General features: G+C 58.1%; 1 protein-coding gene across 4 annotated transcripts; it reads right to left on the bottom strand.

Moving 5' to 3' along the window:
• Nucleotides 1-27: 27 nt before the first annotated feature.
• TPST2 (tyrosylprotein sulfotransferase 2) lies at nucleotides 28-16,628 on the bottom strand. 4 transcript variants are annotated; one of them, XM_032127523.1, is made up of 7 exons: nucleotides 16,559-16,628; nucleotides 8,583-8,648; nucleotides 4,716-5,619; nucleotides 2,797-2,995; nucleotides 2,044-2,094; nucleotides 1,883-1,931; nucleotides 28-594 (listed from the first exon to the last, which is right to left on the bottom strand). In XM_032127523.1, the coding sequence occupies exons 3-6, from the start codon at nucleotides 5,549-5,551 to the stop codon at nucleotides 1,902-1,904; spliced, it is 1,116 nt and encodes a 371-aa protein (XP_031983414.1). In that variant the 5' UTR covers nucleotides 5,552-5,619; nucleotides 8,583-8,648; nucleotides 16,559-16,628; the 3' UTR covers nucleotides 28-594; nucleotides 1,883-1,901. The 4 variants fall into 4 exon arrangements, with proteins under 4 accessions (XP_031983414.1, XP_031983415.1, XP_031983416.1 ...); XM_032127524.1 differs by having other exon boundaries at nucleotides 8,583-8,651; nucleotides 16,559-16,621; XM_032127525.1 differs by lacking the exon at nucleotides 16,559-16,628 and adding an exon at nucleotides 15,070-15,162.
• Nucleotides 16,629-17,435: the final 807 nt, after the last annotated feature.

The following is a 17,435-nucleotide window of genomic DNA, read 5'->3' as shown; positions in this document are numbered from 1 at the left end:
GGGGTAGAGGGGGCGGAGCTCGCGCTATTAAAATATTAAATATCAAATCAACACTTTAATGGTGTCCGACACCGGGGGGGGGGACGGGGGGGGGGGGAATATATTAACTCTGCAATAGCCTCTGCAGGGTCGGGGAGGGGTCGGAGGGGGGGGGCACACGCACCACAAAGGCTCTGCAGGGCCAGGGGGCTGTTCCTGACCCTGGGAATTGGGAACAGCAGGACCAGGGTGGCTCTTCCCGACCCCAGGAATATGGAACAGCAGGGATGGGAGTGCTGTTCCCGACCCTGGGAACGGGCAGCAGATCACGAGACACAAAGGCGATGTAAGGACTCCTCCAGCCACAGCACAGGGAATCTCCTCCCTCCCCCCTGAGTCCGGATTTCCCCAGCTGCATTCCCCACGGAGCGCTGGGAGAGGCCGGGGACGTTCCCGCCGTGGAGCACGTTTGGCCTTTGCAAATAAATGCAAATACATTCCTGGAGCGCAGTCATTTGGCAACAGTAGGAGCAAGCAATATGCTTGGAGAACCGATTTCCACGGGCCCACTGCACACTCTTCCTTCTCGGGCAACAACAGACCATTGGCAGCGTTCTGGAAGAGACAAACACAAAGTCTCAGGGGCAGGATCCCCTCAGGGGCAGGATCCCTTTGGAAGCAGGATCCCTTTGGGAGCAGGATCCCCTCAGGGGCAGGATCCCCTCAGGGGCAGGTTTCTGTTAGGGGTAGGATCCTCTCAGGGGCAGGATCCCTTCGGGAGCCGGATCCCCTCAGGAGCAGGAGCCCCTCAGGGGCAGGATCCTCTCAGGGGCAGGATTCCTTTGGGAGCAGGATCCCTTTGGGAGCAGGATCCTCTCAGGGGCAGGATCCCTTTGGGAGCAGGACCCCTTAGGAGCAGGATTCCTTTGGGAGCAGGATCCTCTCAGGGGCAGGATTCCTTTGGGAGCAGGATCCCTTTGGGAGCAGGATCCTCTCAGGGGCAGGATCCCTTTGGGAGCAGGATCCCCTTAGGAGCAGGATCCCTTTGGGAGCAGGATCCCCTCAGGAGCAGGAGCCCTCAGGAGCAGGAGCCCCTCAGGGGCGGGAGCCCCTCAGGAGCGGGAGCCCCTCAGGAGCAGGAGCCCCTCAGGGGCAGGTTTGTGTTAGGGGTAGGATCCTCTCAGGGGCAGATTTCCCTCAGGGGCAGGATCCCTTCGGGAGCAGGATCCCCTCAGACCAACACAGCGGTGCCTGACTGAGGGTTTAAAGCCCCTGCGACACAAAAAACGGCCAGAAAGGAGCCAATTCCCAGCCCAGCACAGTGGACACACAATTCCTGATCTTCCCTCAGTGCTTCTGGTCTTTTTGTAGCCCAACCATCTGCTTGTACACAGAAACTTGCTCTTAAAGGATCAGTTTTGGTACCAAGAATGACATTTTATGCTTTAGCACGGAGGAAGAACATCCAACATGTCAACAGTTGTCTCTGGAGCAGAAGCCCAAGGCAGCAGCTTTGTTTTCCATCATGTTTTCCTTTGTTTTCTATCCCCTTCCTCAGGTCCATGGCACGTCCTTGGAGGCAGCTGGGGAGCAGCTCAGCTCCTCCACACATTCCATGTGTCCGTGCTGCCCGCAGGGACAGGCTGCAATAACCCTCCCAAGCGGCTGAGCTTCATTTTGCAGCTTTAATCCCGTTCCCAGAGCTCAGGAAAAGAATTCCTGACAAATGGTCCCACACAGCAGCATTGTTGGGAAGATCTGAGGCGACTGTGAAGGATCCCTGGCACCAGGAGTGCGCCTGGAACACCAGCTGAGCTACAGAAATCACACAAACCAAGCGCCAGTCCCGGAGCAACGCAGGCGGATTTGCCCAAATCCCAGAATTAAGTAAACAGGGTCTTACCTGGAAATCATTAATTTTCTTAGTGAGATGATGACGTGTTCTGAGTCACCTGGAAGAGCCCCAAAAGAGAAGGGTCAGCTCTGAGACAGCATTCCCCAGGGAAGGGGGCAGGGACATTCCCGGCATTCCCCAGAGAGGGAACCCAAACTCCCGGCTCTTACCTGCAGGTGACCTTTGAGATTGGCTGGCGTTTTATAATCCCCCTTCAAAACCTGTGGGAAAGAGAACCTGGAGTGACCCCCTGGGGCAGTGGCTCAGGAGTGGGGCTGGAATGACCTTTGGGTCACTTCTATCAGCCATTCCCAACCTTCCCAGGGAAACAGCTGCACCTTGAGTGCTCTGTCCAGCTCTGGGCCCCTCTCTCCAGGACAGACATTGAGGGGCTGGAACGTGTCCAGGGAAGGGAATGGAGGTGGGGAAGGGCTGGAACAGCAGGAGCAGCTGAGGGAGCTGGGAAAGGGGCTGAGCCTGGAGCAAAGGAGGCTCAGGGGGGACCTTGTGGCTCTGCACAACTCCCTGACAGGAGGGGACAGCCGGGGGGGTCGGGCTCTGCTCCCAGGGAACAGGGACAGGAGGAGAGGGAACTGCATCAAGCTGTGCCAGGGGAGGGTCAGGTTGGGCATCAGGAGGAATTTCTGCCCAGGGAGGTTTGGAGTCCCCATCCCTGGAGGTATCCAAGGAAGGGCAGGACACGGCACTCAGAGCTCTGGGCTGGGTGACACGGTGGGGATCGGGCACAGCTTGGACTCGACAGTCCTGGGGGGGCTTTTCCAACCTTAATGACTCTGAATTCTGTGATTCTGTCATTTTCCCTGTGTGAGCCTGTTTCCCCCCTGCTCTTTCCTGATCTGGTTCAGGAGCTTCCCCTGCTCCATGAGCCCCTGGCCTGTCCCCCCCATGGCAGTGCCACTCACTCTGTGCGTGTTGTTGACAACCAGGGGGTCGGGGTGGCCGTAGTTGGGGGGGTTGGCGTAGGGGTCGTAGCCGAGCCTGGCGAGCATGGGAGCGATGTGGGCCATGTCCTGCAGCACATCCCCTGGGATGTGCCCAATCCATTTGGATAACGCCTCCATGTTCACCGGCTTGATCACCTGGTCTGTTGACCTTTCTATCCTAGGGAAAATAAAGGAAAAAACAAAAGACAAAACGGTTGGATTTCACACACGTGCTGGTCTCGCACAGAACTCGCTGCCACCTCCACAGAGAACCACAGCATGGGGCCTTAAAACCCAACCCACTCCACTCCCTGCCATGGGCAGGGACACCTTCCACTAACCCAGGTTGCTCCAAGTCCTGTCCAACCTGGCCTTGGACACTTCCAGGGATGTGTCCAGGGCCTCCCCACCCCCTCACAGGGAAGAATTTCTTCTGTGTATCTCACCTAAATTTTCTCCCCTTAAGTTTGAACCCTTTCCCCCTTGTCCTGCCACTCCAGTTCCCGATGAAAAGTCCCTCTCTGGCTTCCATTCAGGTACTGAAAGGTGCTGTGAGGTCTCCACACAACCTCCTCTTCTCCAGGCTGAATGGCTCCAAAGTCCCTTCCATGCAGAGCAAAGCTCGTCACCTGCCAGGGCCACTTGGGGCAGAGCCAGGGTGGGGCACAGTGGGGCAGCCCTGTCCCCTCACAGCCCTGCTCTGGGAAAGCAGATCCTGGCAGGGGGTTCCACAGCCCCAGAGGCTGGGTCCTGCAGTTTAGAATCATGGAATCATTAGGGTTGGAAAAGCCCTCTAAGGCCAGCGAGTCCAACCATTCCCCCAGCACTGCTAAGGCCACCACTGCCCCATGTCCCCAAGCACCACATCCACACAGCTTTTAAATCCCTTCAGGGATGGTGACTCTACTGCTGTCCTGTTCCAATGCTTAACCACCCTTTCAGGGAAGGAATTTTCCCTATTATCCAACCTAAACCTCCTCTGGCCCAGCTTGAGGCTGTTTCCTCTTTTCCTACAGGAGGGATCCATCCTGCACTGGGACAGGGGGTTTTACCAGGACACCTCTGCTTATTACAGGAAAACAACTGTAAGATGTGTGGGCTGTAGCACAGATACACCCCGTGACCCCTTTGAATATTCAAAACCTGATCTAAGCAACCTGGACTAATTTACTCTGAGTAAACAGGGAAGCAGAGCTGGCTGCACTCCCAGGGCAGCCCGGAAAACCAGAGCAGCTGCACATCCCCCTGTGGCTCCTGTGCCCTCACCACCGGGGCGCCAGCAACTGATGGAGACTGGGATAATTCCCTTACATCGCTGATTAAATTTTGCTAAGCCTGACTTAAGCCTCCATTTAGAAAAGAAAAAGCATTGAAAGAGGAAAACAAAGTGGGAGAAGGTAAACCACCCCCCAACCACCCCCCTCAAGGAGAGATCAGGAGGGAGTGCTGGGTGTGCCTCCACCGAGCAGGTATTGCTTTTATTCTGCAATACCAGCCCCACACCTGGCAAGAACTGCTGCTCATCATCATTAGCAGCACAAGTAATCACACCAAGGAAGCATCTGAGGACGGGTGGAGAAAGAGGCATTAAAGAGCTCACGTTTCAGAGCAAGCAGTTCTTTGCAAATTAGACTGAAATAATTTCTGCAGTGTCAAGAGAGATTAAACAGTCATTTGCTCCTGAAATCCTTGCTTGACAAGCTGTTCTGTAGAGTACAACAGATTGGGAGCATTAAAGCCATCTCTTACTCAGGAACACAAACCCCACTGCAGCACAGTGTGCTGTCCCTCCTCCCCCAAAGTCACACACAAACACCAGCACCGCGGCTCTGCCCCCAGCTTTAGCCTTGTGTAATGAAAATACTCCTCGAAAAGCTGAGGAAGGAGCCAAGACTCACTTGGAAAGGGACACCCCACCAGGCTTCCCGATGAGCTCCTCGTGGTGCAGCACCGTGTCGCTCCAGGAGATATCCAGGAACCTCATGATGTTGTGCATGGACTGCTCGGGGTGCAGCACCAGCTGCTCGTAGTAGACAGGCAGGCAGCGGGCGCGGCCGATCTCCAGGCACTGGGAATACATCACCTCGATGGCCTTGTTCCACTTGGTCAGGCAGTCCCGGTAGCTGTTCAGGTCGAAGCCGGCGATCGTCACCTTCCGCGTGATCATGGAGTGCACCGAGGCGCGCCCATCCCGCACCATCAGCAGGAACTTGGAGTTGGGGAACAGCCGGGACAGGTACACGGAGGACTTGAGCGTGAAGGGGTCCTTGTTGCACAGGTACCTGGCGGGCTCGCCGTGCTTGGCGATCACTTCCAGGATGAAGGCCTGCATGGCCGCGTCCAGCACCTGGTCCGTCACCCCCGCCTCGTCCAGGCGCATCTTCTCGCGGCCGGACTTGGACCAGGCCTGGCGCATGGCCAGCACGCGGGGGATGATGCGGGTCTCCTCCCCGCAGCGCACCTCGGGGTGGGCATCCAGCATGGCCCTCATCAGCGTGGTGCCGCTGCGGGGGACGCCGCCGATGAAGATCAGGGGCATGTCCTTGCTGTACCGGTACTCCACGTGGTTGGCGTCTACCATGACCAGCTCCTCGTTCTCGGGCCTCATCAGCCTGTGCCTCCTCTCGCTCAGGACCTGCTGGCACTCCAGGACCTGCTGCCCGAGGTGCAGGGTCACCATCAGGGCCACCACTGAGCCCAGCAGCAGCAGCACCCTGCGCATGGTGACCCGCATCCTGCTCTCCTGGGCAACAGGCTGGGGGCTTCAGCTCTCTGCTAGCGAGTGTCCAACCCCACGGGCATCTGCAAGAGAACAGCAGAGTCAGAGCAGCGGGGCCAGCCCTGCCCCGGTGGGATGCTGACACCAGCCCAGGATTTCATCACCTCCTTCACTTATCAGCACCTCCTGGGCTTGGTGCCTTACACCCAGCAGGTAATTAAAGTCTGCCTCAGTGCACACCCAAAGAGATAATTTCTGCGCTGTTTGTTTTCTCAGAAAACATGGGTTTACAGCTGCAGCAAAGCTCCAGGAACGTTTTGGAGAGGAGGGGCCCTGTATACTCAGGGACTCCTGAAAACAAAATCTTTACAGAGAGACTGCTCCATCCCAGATGAAGCCCAGGCCCTCGCTGAGGTTATTCCTCCCAAATCCAAGCCAGCACTCCAGCACCGCTCACCTCTCAGCCACCTGCATCCTCCCTACATTTTGTTTAGCTTAACCCTGCGGTCACAGGGGAGGGAGAGGCTGAAATAAGAGAAAAACAAAAGCCTCTCATGCCAGCTTTAAGGGTCTGAGTAAGGAGAAGCCGTTAGAATGAAACACTCAAAAATTCAACCATCTGAGAGTGAAACAGCCACACGCAGCGTTCACAACCCTGCTCTGCCTTGGAGACTGACCTGACGGAAAAATCCGTGAAACTTCATCTGGCACCAAGACTTTTTGGGGTTTTCCACGGCTCGGCAGGACATCCAGCAGGAAGGCTGCAGCCTCTACGAGTGCCCAGCTCCACTGCGTGCCCCGGAGGGACTCCCGGGAATGCTGGCACCGCTTCCCACCCCCTCCCCCCGTCCGCCCCAGTTGTGAGTGCAGGTTTTGCAATCCTCCCCTGGGCTCACCCCAGGATTTCCAGCTCTTTGAGATTATGTGGCTGGGGCAGGAGCTGAATGGAGTGGAAGGAACGGGCCGTCCATGGATTCTGTTTTGCTGACAGGCCAAAGAACCGCTCCAGAAAAGCGTTTTCTCCTCTCCACGAAGGAACACATTGTGTAGTGGCCATGAGGAGCAGGGAGCAGGCAGGAGAGAGAGCCTGGAGCTGGGAAGCTTCCCTGCTCCTGCCCCTCCTGCCAGGCACTCAGGGACTCGCTCTGCTCCCCTCTTCCTGCCCCTGACATCCCACTCCACCATCCCAGACTGCTCCCACCGGCTTTTATCCACTCCTGCCCAGGCAGTGCCTCTGTGCCAGCCCAGGGATGTCCTTCCCCAGCCCAGCAGCACAGCAACATCACCACCAAAACTATTTTTGTGGCTCTTTACTCCCTGGTCCACCCTGACCAGCTGCTTGGTAACATACCAAAGCTAAACAGCCTCAGCTGCATCCTCAGGTATGAGATAAAGTGGGTGGATTTGCTGGGATGTAGATCAGAGGGACACCCAACAGCTCTGGCATTTTTGCAGCACCAAGCAGAGTCAGAGCTATTAACAAGACAAGTGCTGCTCCTTCCTGCTCTCTTCATCTGCTTCAGTCATGTAAATAGATTCAAATGTTCACCCCGAAATAATTGCAAATGCCACAAGACCCATTTCAATGGATGGCAGAGGAGCAGGCAGGATTTAGGGCCAACTGGAATAATTAGGGCGATGCAGACCAAGACAGGCTAATTAGCAGCAAAGGCTGCAGCGTGAAAGGAGGCTGGAGCACAGAAGTGCTCTGTTCTCCAGGAGAACCAGCTGACAGGGAGCAGTTCCCACCGAGATGCTCCAGCAGCTCCGGAGGGAACAAAGGGACTCATGTTGTGTGCGATGGGAGGGTGGCTGGGGCTGCCAGCTGTGCCAGGGGAGGCTCAGGTTGGACACCAGGAGGAATTTCCTCCTGGAAAGGGTGGTCAGGCATTGCAAGGGGCTGCCCAGGGAGCTTTGGAGTCCCCATCCCTGGAGGTGTCCCTGGAATGCCTGGACGTGGCACTCAGTGCTCTGGGTCGGTGACAAGGTGGGGATCGGGCAAGTTAGACTTCAAGATCTGGGAAAGCTTTTCCAACCTGAATGATCCTGGGATTCTGTGTGTCCCTGGGGACCACCCTGCCTGTCCAGCAGGCAGAGGCACAGCCCCCACTGCTCCCACCCAACGCCACCAGCATGGAGAAGCTCTCACTCTGTGTGGGGACTGGGAAAGACAGGAGCATGGCTTCTCCCCACTGCTGAGCTCTGGACTCTGGCTCTGGCTCTGCCCCTGCACAGCAGCCCCCGGCCTCGGTAGGGCTGGAATGGGACAAATTTCTCTGTTGGGATCACCCTGGGATCACCTCAATGTGCTGGGAGGGCTGAACAACATCCAGAGCATGACTGGCCGCGGGCAACCACAAACGGCCCAGCTGGTTCTCAGCTTTTTCGTGCAATTCTCCACTGAGAATTTCCTAAAATTTATGGTACTCATTAGTCTGTGAGGGAAGAGGGATGGGTCATTTCCTCCCCAGCAGACACTGTGCTGGAATCGTGGTGTAATTAGGTGCAGGGCTGTCTGAGCAGAGACAGCCCTTCCAGAGACAACACCCCTGCAGATGCCCACGCTGGCTCTGAGAGCTTCCCACTCCAGCAGGAACTAGGCAGCTCTCAGGGGCTACTCTGGCACATCATGGCAGGGAATGGTGACGTGGGAGCAGAAATCAGAGCGCCATGAGTAACCCAGGGGTGAAGCCCCTGAGTGCAGCTCGGACATAGCAGGACAGAGATGGGAGCCAGGGCCAGGAGCTCTGTCCCTGGCCAGCATCAGAGCAAGGCTGGCACTCAGAGTGTGAGGGAGGATGGGAACCAGTGGGGAAGTGACAGCAGAGTGACAGGAGGTCCTACAGGCAGCAAGTCTTCCCTATTCCCATGCTGATGGGGCTTGAGCATGAACAAGGCTTACACTGTGTCCTGCCAGCTTGTGAAAGCAACACAGGATCAAGGGGGCACCAGTGGTGGTGTGGACAGATGTGCAACATCATCAGACAGATGTGCAGCAGCCACCCAGCATCCCAGGGGAGCCACACATCCAGCTGCTTGCTCTTACCTTCCCCCCGTAAGGTCATTGTGCTGCTAGTGGAGCTTCATGCTGAAACCGTGGCCACCAAAACACCTGCTGGGGAAGAGAAGCCACAATGTTGGTTTGTTTTTTTAGCACACACATCTGCTCTCCTCCTCAGCACCTTCCCCTCCTGCCTACAGCCTCCTCCCAGGAGCCCCAGGTGGTCCCAGCTCACGGTCAGTGCTGAGAGCTGGACTTGGCACACCTGCCCTGAGACACCAGCCACAGCCAAGCCAGGACACACAGGAGGGAAGCAGCAGGCCAGCTGCTCTTTTAGGAAATGCAGCCTCCTGGAAGGAAGAGGCCTCGGGGGACCCGAGCAGCCAGGGTGTTTAAAGCCCTGGGGGGGATGACAATCCAGCTGGGAACAATTCCAGCACACACCGACCAGCACAGCAGCCTTGCCCAGAGGAAGCAGCTCCAGACTCGCCTGTTGCAAATGCTGAAATCAGGCACCAGTCAGACGATGACCAGAGCCCCCAAACCAGTGACAGTGAAAGGAGACAGAGCCCAGAGGACCTGCAGGCCTGGCAGGACCTCCTGGCTGCAGCCCAAGGAACAAAGCTCTCTCCAGCTTTACCACCTGCCAAGGCAGCAGCACGGGCCCCTCGCAGCATGGAAATCACTCCAGGCTGGGAACCAGGTTGGGACACTGGGTTTCCCACAAGGACTGCTCCATGCCAGGGAGCCCAGCAGCCTTGGCTGAAGCTGTCCTGCAAGCACAGAGCATCCTGGGGACAGTCTGGGACACGGAGCTGCAGCAGAGCACCCCGAGGAGCCAGGACTCAGTGGGATCACGGGATGTCACTCTGCTCCCAGGATCACAGCATGGACATGGGATCATCGTGGGGTCACTGCTGCTGGGCCCTTCCCAGTCAGCTCCCCCTGGCTGCACAGCAGGTCCTGGCCTTGGAGGATGTTCCTGAGAACATTTCCAGTGGTGACACTAATGGCTATTCCAGCCACCCGAGTCTCCTCTCCCGCCACTGAGTGTCACTGGCCCCTCCGCCTCAGCCCTGAGGAGAAACCAGAGGGAAACTCCACCCAGCATGAACTCTGCAAGGGCTTATCCGCAGTGCAGGCGCTTCCCTGCGAGGCTTCCTGCTCAGCCTGGCCTCCATGGACCGCAGGATTCCAGCTCCAGACCAGGCTGAGGCTCCACGGAGCAGCAGCCGCATCCCTGGATGCGCTTCTGCAGTGCCACGAGCGCTGAGGTGCAGGGACAGAGGTGGTTTAACAGCCAAGCCGAGTCACCCCACTCCGGAAACAGCTCCAGCTCCAGCCGTGCACAGACACACGGACAGACACACGGACACACACTTGTTTGCAACTTCCTTCCTGATGCTGCGCAGGGCGTCACCGCCAGCTGGGCTCCAACAACAGCTCCGACCAAAACCCCGAGCAAAACCCCCGAGTGAAACCCCTGACCTCGGCACCTGCGCTGGGATCGGGTGAAAACCACCCCCGGAACAGCCCCTGTGCAGGCCCAGTACCCTCAGCAGTGAGGAAACACCATTTGTGTTAAAGTGTTACAAACAACCACAAAACCAGTTTCTACGAGAAGCCCCATATGATCAAAAGCTGCCTTTTTCTTTATGCCATTCCCAGAAATGATTGTCATTAAGTGCAGCCTCCCCAAAAGACATAGGTGTGGCCTGGAAAATCTGAGCTCAATTTGTTGGTGCTTAATAGAAGGATGAGGATCTGCAGGCGCCCTTGTGGCGGAACAGCAGCAGGAACTGTGGTCAGCAAGAAATGTCCCAACATATCCAACTCACATCTTTACAAATCAGCAATATTTAATTACTGAATTGATAGTCTCCAGTTCGTTTACAAAAATAAACACAGCTTGCCTGAGGGCTGCTCTGCTCCATCCCAACCTGAGCTCAGTCCAACGCTGGCACTGCTGATGGCAGCCCTGCTTCTCCTGGATGCTCCTGCTGGCAATTTGTATGGCACGTTTCAAAACACCTGATGACTCCCCGGTATCTCTCTTAGCAGGACTGGGATGTGGCGAGCATGGAACACGGAACATGGGGCATGGGGCCAGCCCCAATCTCCACCAGGAGCCCACAGAGGCACCACGGGGGTGGCTGCGGTCAGCGAGTGCAGCGTCAGCCCTGTTGCACAACCTCCAGCTTGTGCTTCTCCACCCCAGCACTTCACGGACCAGGACTGATCCCAAGGGACAGCGGGAGCAGGGTCCAACCCACCTACCCCAATGGTGGGACAGGGGCTCTGCACCTACTTGTGCTGCTGGTGAGACACAGCCCGGAGCCTCGGAGAGGAGACGTGAAAATGAAGATGCAGCACTCAAAAAAAAACCCCACAACAAAAAAGAAGCTGCCGTCAGCCACCACGTGGCGAGAGCAGCACCGCTGAGAGCAGGACGGGTTTGGTGACTAAAACTGAAGCTGCACTGCAGGTCATGAACTCAGAGCATCCACTGAACAGAGGTCAATCCCAGCAAAAACACAAACCAAATGCCAGCAAAAACACCTGGGGTTTGGAGCACTTTGGAGTTCTGTGTCCCTTAGAAAATCCCCAAACAGCACTGACAGCCCTGTGGTTTACACTTGCACCGCCGCCATCATCCCAGGGAAAACTAACAGTCAGAAGAGTTCAGGGATGAGTGTTCAAGCAGCAACCTCAGCACCCAAACCACACAGAGGCTGCTCCAGCTGCATCTTAGCACCCAACGGACTCAGGGGGCAAAGGGGAATTTATTCTCACTGCTGAGTACCTAGAAAAATAAACCAACAGAACCTGCTGCCCCGAGGATTAAGCTTCAAACACCTTCTGGTTCAGAAGAGCCTGCAAAGTGAGAGCCCTGAGCCACATCACCCATTCCAGCCGAGCATCCCTACCCTGCATCCCACAGAGCCCAGCCAGGGATACGGGCACTGTGTGCCAGCCGGCTCCAACAGGCTCTAAATCACGTCAGCAGAGAATCCACAGACATCTCACAGCACAAACTGTGGTTTATCTGGACAGGACTGTTTAACAGGACTGTTGGTTTATCGCCTCAAGGCTGTTATGATTAGCAAAACGTTTTATTATCCTGCTCAGTGCTGCAGTTTTCCTCAAACAATAAAAATCCCACCCATTTCCAGTAACTCCCCTCTGCTCATCCCTCGTTCCAAGCACAGCAATGACATTTTATCATCATTTTATCGGCATCCACCCTGCCAACCTCACAGGGCAGCAGCCTTCAGCTCAGAGTGGCTGATTAATTATAGAATGCCCAAGGAGAAAGCTGCTGGCAGGAGACAGGGATGGAGGCACCTACCCACTCCCCAGCACCTGGCACTGTGCCCCCGCACCGCAGCAAGGCTCCAGCACGTCAGACGTGCTCGTGCTGAAACAGGACACGAGCTCTGCACTTCAGAGGGAGCTCCTGACTTTTAACTAACCCACAGAGCTTCATCCTCCCTTAATTACTCTGCAGTTGCTGCCTCAGGGGGACAAAGGCAAAGCCAGTGCAGGTGCAACTGAAGGGACAGTGATGCTCCCACGCTGGCTCCCCTTGTGCCCTGACCAGTGACTCCACTGCCCCGCTGTCCCCATAGAGCTGGAGGAAGGGCTCTGGGAAAGCACTGACCTGTCCCCCAGCTCCTCTTGCTCAGGGAAGCTGTGGCTGCCCCATCCCTGGAAGTGCCCAAGGCCAGGCTGGACAGAGCTCTGAGCAACCCAGTCTAGTGGAAGGTGTCCCTACTCATAGAAGACCTTTAAAATCCTTTCCAACCCAAACCATTCCATGATTCCGTGATGATTCTATGATTCCTCTCCATGCCTCTGAGCAGGTCCCTCCAACTCCCATCCCTCGCCTGGGCTATGTCCTGGGGATCCCCACAGGAGAGGGGCACAGTGCAACGGGAGTCTGAGGCTGCAGCCCCCGTGCTCACTCACCACGCTTGATGCAAACACAGCTCTTCCCTCGCAAAACTGCACCAATAGTCCCTGCAGGAATGTGGGTGTGCTGAGGTAACAGGTATTGGTGTAAGGGAAGAGTTAAACAAAGACCAGTGCCAGCAGCAGCAGTATCTCTCTGGACAGCGTGTACCTGAGACAGAACTGGAGCAATGAGTTATTACCTCTACTTCAACATAGAACAGGACACTTTTCTCACTGTACTGGCCATGGCTTTGGAGAGAACAACAGAAGAGGACAGATTTTTTGTAGAACTGTAAGTCTGCAAGCTGTAAGCAAGAAAAAAGCTCTTAGGAGTAGTATACTAATGCTTCCGGATAAAACCTTAAGATTCTCTCGCATCTCTGCTGGTGTGTCTCATCCCTTCACGTACCACACGGGCAGTCAGAGCCTGCCATACAACAGGGAGAAAGGGAAGCCAGAGGAACTGCCAGAATAAACACTAAGTATCTTCAAAAAATATTTTCCCAATCCACACGCCAAACCCTAAGTCTCAACAAGCTCCATTCTTGCACGCACAAAGATCAGGATCTGCAAATAAAAAGTTGTTTCTGCAAGACAAACCCCAAAACCTCAAATTTGCTTAAGAAACAAAATCAAAGTGTTTTATTTCCCCATGCAGCAGCAGCAGCAGCCCCAGGGCTGGAGGCACAGCCTGAGGGCAGGGAAGGGCAGCAAGGATGGAGGTGCCACTGCTCACCCTGCATGCAGGGAGGGGAGAGGGGACACTGCTGCACCCCTCATCCTCCCCAGCTCCTCTACTCGTTCTTGTCCTGTTTCCTGCAGCTCCTCAGGAACACAGTCCTGAGCACGGACCAGCCCCAAGATCTCCAGCAACACCCAGCCATGCCCGGCACAACAGATGCCATAACAGCAAGCATTTGGTGTTTCACAAAGCCAGAAACTTCGGGAAGCACCAGCACGCACTTCAGCAACGTGTGAGTTCGTGGCCTCCCACTCCCAGCCCCAGCGAGGACGGGCAATGACTCCCCACAAGCCCTGGCATGGGAGAAGCCCTTGTGAAACCACCGATGGAAGGAACGGAACCAGGTCCTTCCGAGACTGCGCCGCTGCTGCCTCGTCAGCCAAACCACCATGCGCGGCACATCCGAGCGCCTTCCTGTCTGCACGAGCCCAGCTGCGAGCCCTGCTCCTCCTCTGTGGCCACTTGCATCTGCAAACGCTGGGCCACCAAGGCCTGGGCTCGGTGTCCCTCCCCTGCACGGTGCCCATGCCCTGAATGCCACCCGGCCACGCTGGCCTGCAGCCAGCTGTGAGCACAGCTGCCCGGGGGTGGGCTGGCTGCTCTCCCACCCCCCTCACAGCTCAGCCACTGCCAACAACAGCCACTCACACCGCAGGATCCCTCCCAGCACCAAGCAGGAACAGGAGTGCTGGAAAAGCTTCCCCTGCCCCAGCACGGCAGCCTGCGGCTCCAGAGCCAACGTGCCCGTGGCCATTCCTCCGTGGAGAAGCACCTGGATGCTTCAGCCCCTTCAGAGCCCCCAGTCTCAGTCTGGGGTCACTGAGAATGTGCAGTGGGAAGCAGCTGCTTGCTTCACTTCCGAGTGCTGCATGTTGAGCAACCCCCACTGCTGCTCTTGTTTGCTGTCCCTGGGAGGGGATAAGTGGCTCCTGCAGCAGGGCCAGCCCTGGCCCACCCTCTTGCCTGCACCACAGCCCAGACTGGGGATGGAAAGGGGGGGGAAAAGGCCTTGAGAGAGGATTTCTTTGAGGAATTCTGGAGACAGACAGGGCACTAGAGGCTTGGAAAATGGAGTGAACCAAAGCAGACAGCCAACACCAGGGCAAGCTTCTTCCGCGTTCTGCGGAATCCGGAGGGAAACGTGCTCGGCCGAGGCACGAGGCTGAGGTTCCTCAAGGCATCACAAATTCATCACAAGGCGCATCTGTATGGTGCCAAATAAAACCACCTGCTGGGGGTTTGTTTTCTCTCTCCAAAAATCTTCTTGACAGTCCCTGCATTTTAACAGCGCTCCTGCCATCCCACACATCCCCGAAGGCTCAGCGTATCCGTAATGCAAACTGCCTTTGGAAAAATGTCCTTAAAATAGCGGCAGAAATTACTAATACAGTTTGTAAAACCTACAGGCAGAGGACGGCAGTGGCACGAGCCTGCCCATGCTGGTGAGCCCACCAGTGTCCTGTAGAGACCCCAGGCCCCAGCCTGGCACGTGCCCCCACAGTGAAGCCCCCAAATTCCAGCTGCTGTGGGCGATGCTGGGGAGGACACGCACAGTGCCCACTTCAGCTGCTGTCCCCCACATTCCGGGCTGCCTCCCCCGTGTGACTCTGCTCAGATCCTGGGCTCCCTGCGGGCTCTGCAGCACAGCTGCTCCTGCGGTGCCACACGCAGCAGCCTCGGGGCATCAGCTGCAGCGGGCACGCGATGGCAAACCCCGCTCGCAGGCGCCTGTGTTGGCACTTGACAGCTCCCCACGAGCACACTGCAGCATTCCCACAAAACACACGGCCAGCCTGGAAACCTGCTAGGACCAATCGCTTGGATCTCCCCACTCACCCCTTGCTCCTGCCCGAGCAGGGGGGAGCAGCACGGCTGTGCTGAGGGGGGACTCGCCTCCCAAAATTGAGTCCAAGCAGCCAGCGGGGCTTGGCAGAGGGAAGAGTCTGAAGGGGTTTGAAGCTGTGAGATGATCTTTGGACAGAGCCTGAGCGTGCAAACAAACACAGTGAGGGATAGAGCAAAGGCCTCTGTGATGCAAACCATCCCCTGCCTGCAGAGGAGGATGGCCCTGCTCACGCTGCCGGCCCTGGGGACATGGTGCTGGCAGTACTGGGAACTCCAGTGCTGGGAACTCCAGTGCCAGCAACTCCAGCCACGAGTCCCAAGGAGCTTGAGCTTCCTATGGACAAAGTGTGGATGCCACATCCCTGCCACGCAGGGCACTGCCAATAACAGATGGGAGAGTGCCAGTGCTTTGGGTGGGCTGTGAGTTGTCACTGCAGCTGCTCAGGAGCCCGTCTGCACCCCTGCCAATGGACCTGCATCCGACAGCCACCCCGACCTCAGTGCTGCCAGCACCTCTCGAGCCTCAGCAGAGGCTGACACTGCCCGAGCCCCACAGGTGCAGCTTCTCACTGGGCTCCCACCTACCCAGACCACCACACTCATCCTGGTATAGGAGGGCAGTCCCAACCCTGGCTGAGCTCTGGGCACCTGGACAGATGGACAGCCCCAGTGCCTGGGAGCCTCTGTGTACAGCTCGGGTTATGGGGGCACAGCTTGGTGCTGGGCTGCCAGAGGGGTGCCATGGGAGCAGCGAGAGGGGGCCGTGTGCCAAAGGGCAGAATGGGAGGACAAAGGTTTGAGGAGCACCCTGCACTGAGCACCTTGTCCCACCTGCCGTGCATCCTGCACTGTGTTCTGTGCACTGAGCACCCCGTGGCACCCTCAGCACCTCCTGCACTGCACTGAGCACCCTGCACCCAGCAGCACTCGCGAACTCAGCACTGCGCATCCTGCCCTGAACACCCTGCACCGAGCATCCTGTACTGGACACCCAGCACTACTCTGAGCATCCTGCCCTGAACACCCTGCACCGAGCATCCTGTACTGGACACCCAGCACTACTCTGAGCATCCTGCCCTGAACATCCTGCACCGAGCATCCTGTACTGGACACCCAGCACTACTCTGAGCATCCTGCCCTGAACACCCTGCACCGAGCATCGCTCTGCGTCCCCAGCACCGAGCACCGTTCCGCTCACCCACCACCGCTCGGAGTCCCCAGCACCCCCCGCACTGCGCACCGAGCATCCCCCGCCGCTCCGCGCCCCGTCCGCTTCGCCCGCGCCACCCACCGAGCCCCGAGCCGGTACCAGGCACCGCCCGCCGGTACCGGCCACGGCCCGCCGCGCAGCCCGGCCGCTGTCACCTGCCAGCCGGCGCGCCGGGGGTGGGGGGGACACACGGCAAGGGCACACGCGGTGCCGGTGCCGGGCCGGGCCGGGCCGCTCCCCCCCGTTCCCCCCGGTGCCCCCCGCACTCACCGGGGCCGCCGCCGGCCCGGAGCGGCGCGAGACGCGGCGACGTCACGCGCACGCGGGGCCGGGATCCCCGCCCGCCGCTCCGCGCCTGCGCCGCGCGCGCCGGGCACCGGGCGGCACCGGGCGGCACCGAGCGGCACCGGGCGGCACCGAGCCCGGACCCGAGCTCGAACCCGTCCCCGTGCCGGTACCGGCCGTGGCCGCGGAGCCGTCCCCGAACGCTCCGCAGCACCCTGCCCGCGGCCTCACCGTTATTCCCGGTCTCCACCCCCGTCCCGGTGCTGCCCGTGTGCAGCGCCCGGCAGCGCTGCCGTCACTGCTGTTGCTGTAATTAATCACCGCCGTCGCTAATTAGCGGCGTGGGAGCGCAGGGAAATGTCACCCCGAGGTGCTCCACCGGGAGGGAACGGGATGGGAAGGGGGAACGAGGCTGCAGGGAAGTGCCCGGTGGGGAGGGGCAGTGTCCGAGGGAAAAAAAAAAAAAAAAACCTCCTTGAAAGTGAATTGGTCTTTGATCGACTGCAATTTCGGCTGTTAATTAGTGCCCAGGTGGGTCCCACCGGCAGGGACCCAGGACCCCCCGCTGCCGCCCGATCCCGCAGGCTTGGACGGAGCCAGGAGCCCGCCCTGGTCCCGCCGCTCCCGGGGCACCCCGAGCTCCCCAACTGAGAAGGTCCCCACGGGGGATGGTGGGGTCGGGCTGCAGAGCCTCTGCCACCCCCTTCTCGCACACCGAGGCTCTCCTGTGTCCCAGCCCCAGCGCGGGGAGGTCCTGCATGGGACCCATTCCCTGGAAAAACCACCCTCCACCGTGTCCCACCCGGCTCCAGCGCAAAGCTGGCACAGCCCGGGCAAGCGGAGCCGCGTTCATGCACCACCG

Source organism: Corvus moneduloides, chromosome 18 (genome assembly GCF_009650955.1).
Source record: "Corvus moneduloides isolate bCorMon1 chromosome 18, bCorMon1.pri, whole genome shotgun sequence".
Classification (NCBI taxonomy): Eukaryota; Metazoa; Chordata; class Aves; order Passeriformes; family Corvidae; genus Corvus; species Corvus moneduloides.
The sequence above is the reverse complement of the archived record's forward strand: the minus strand, read 5'-3'. Positions and strand labels throughout refer to the sequence as shown.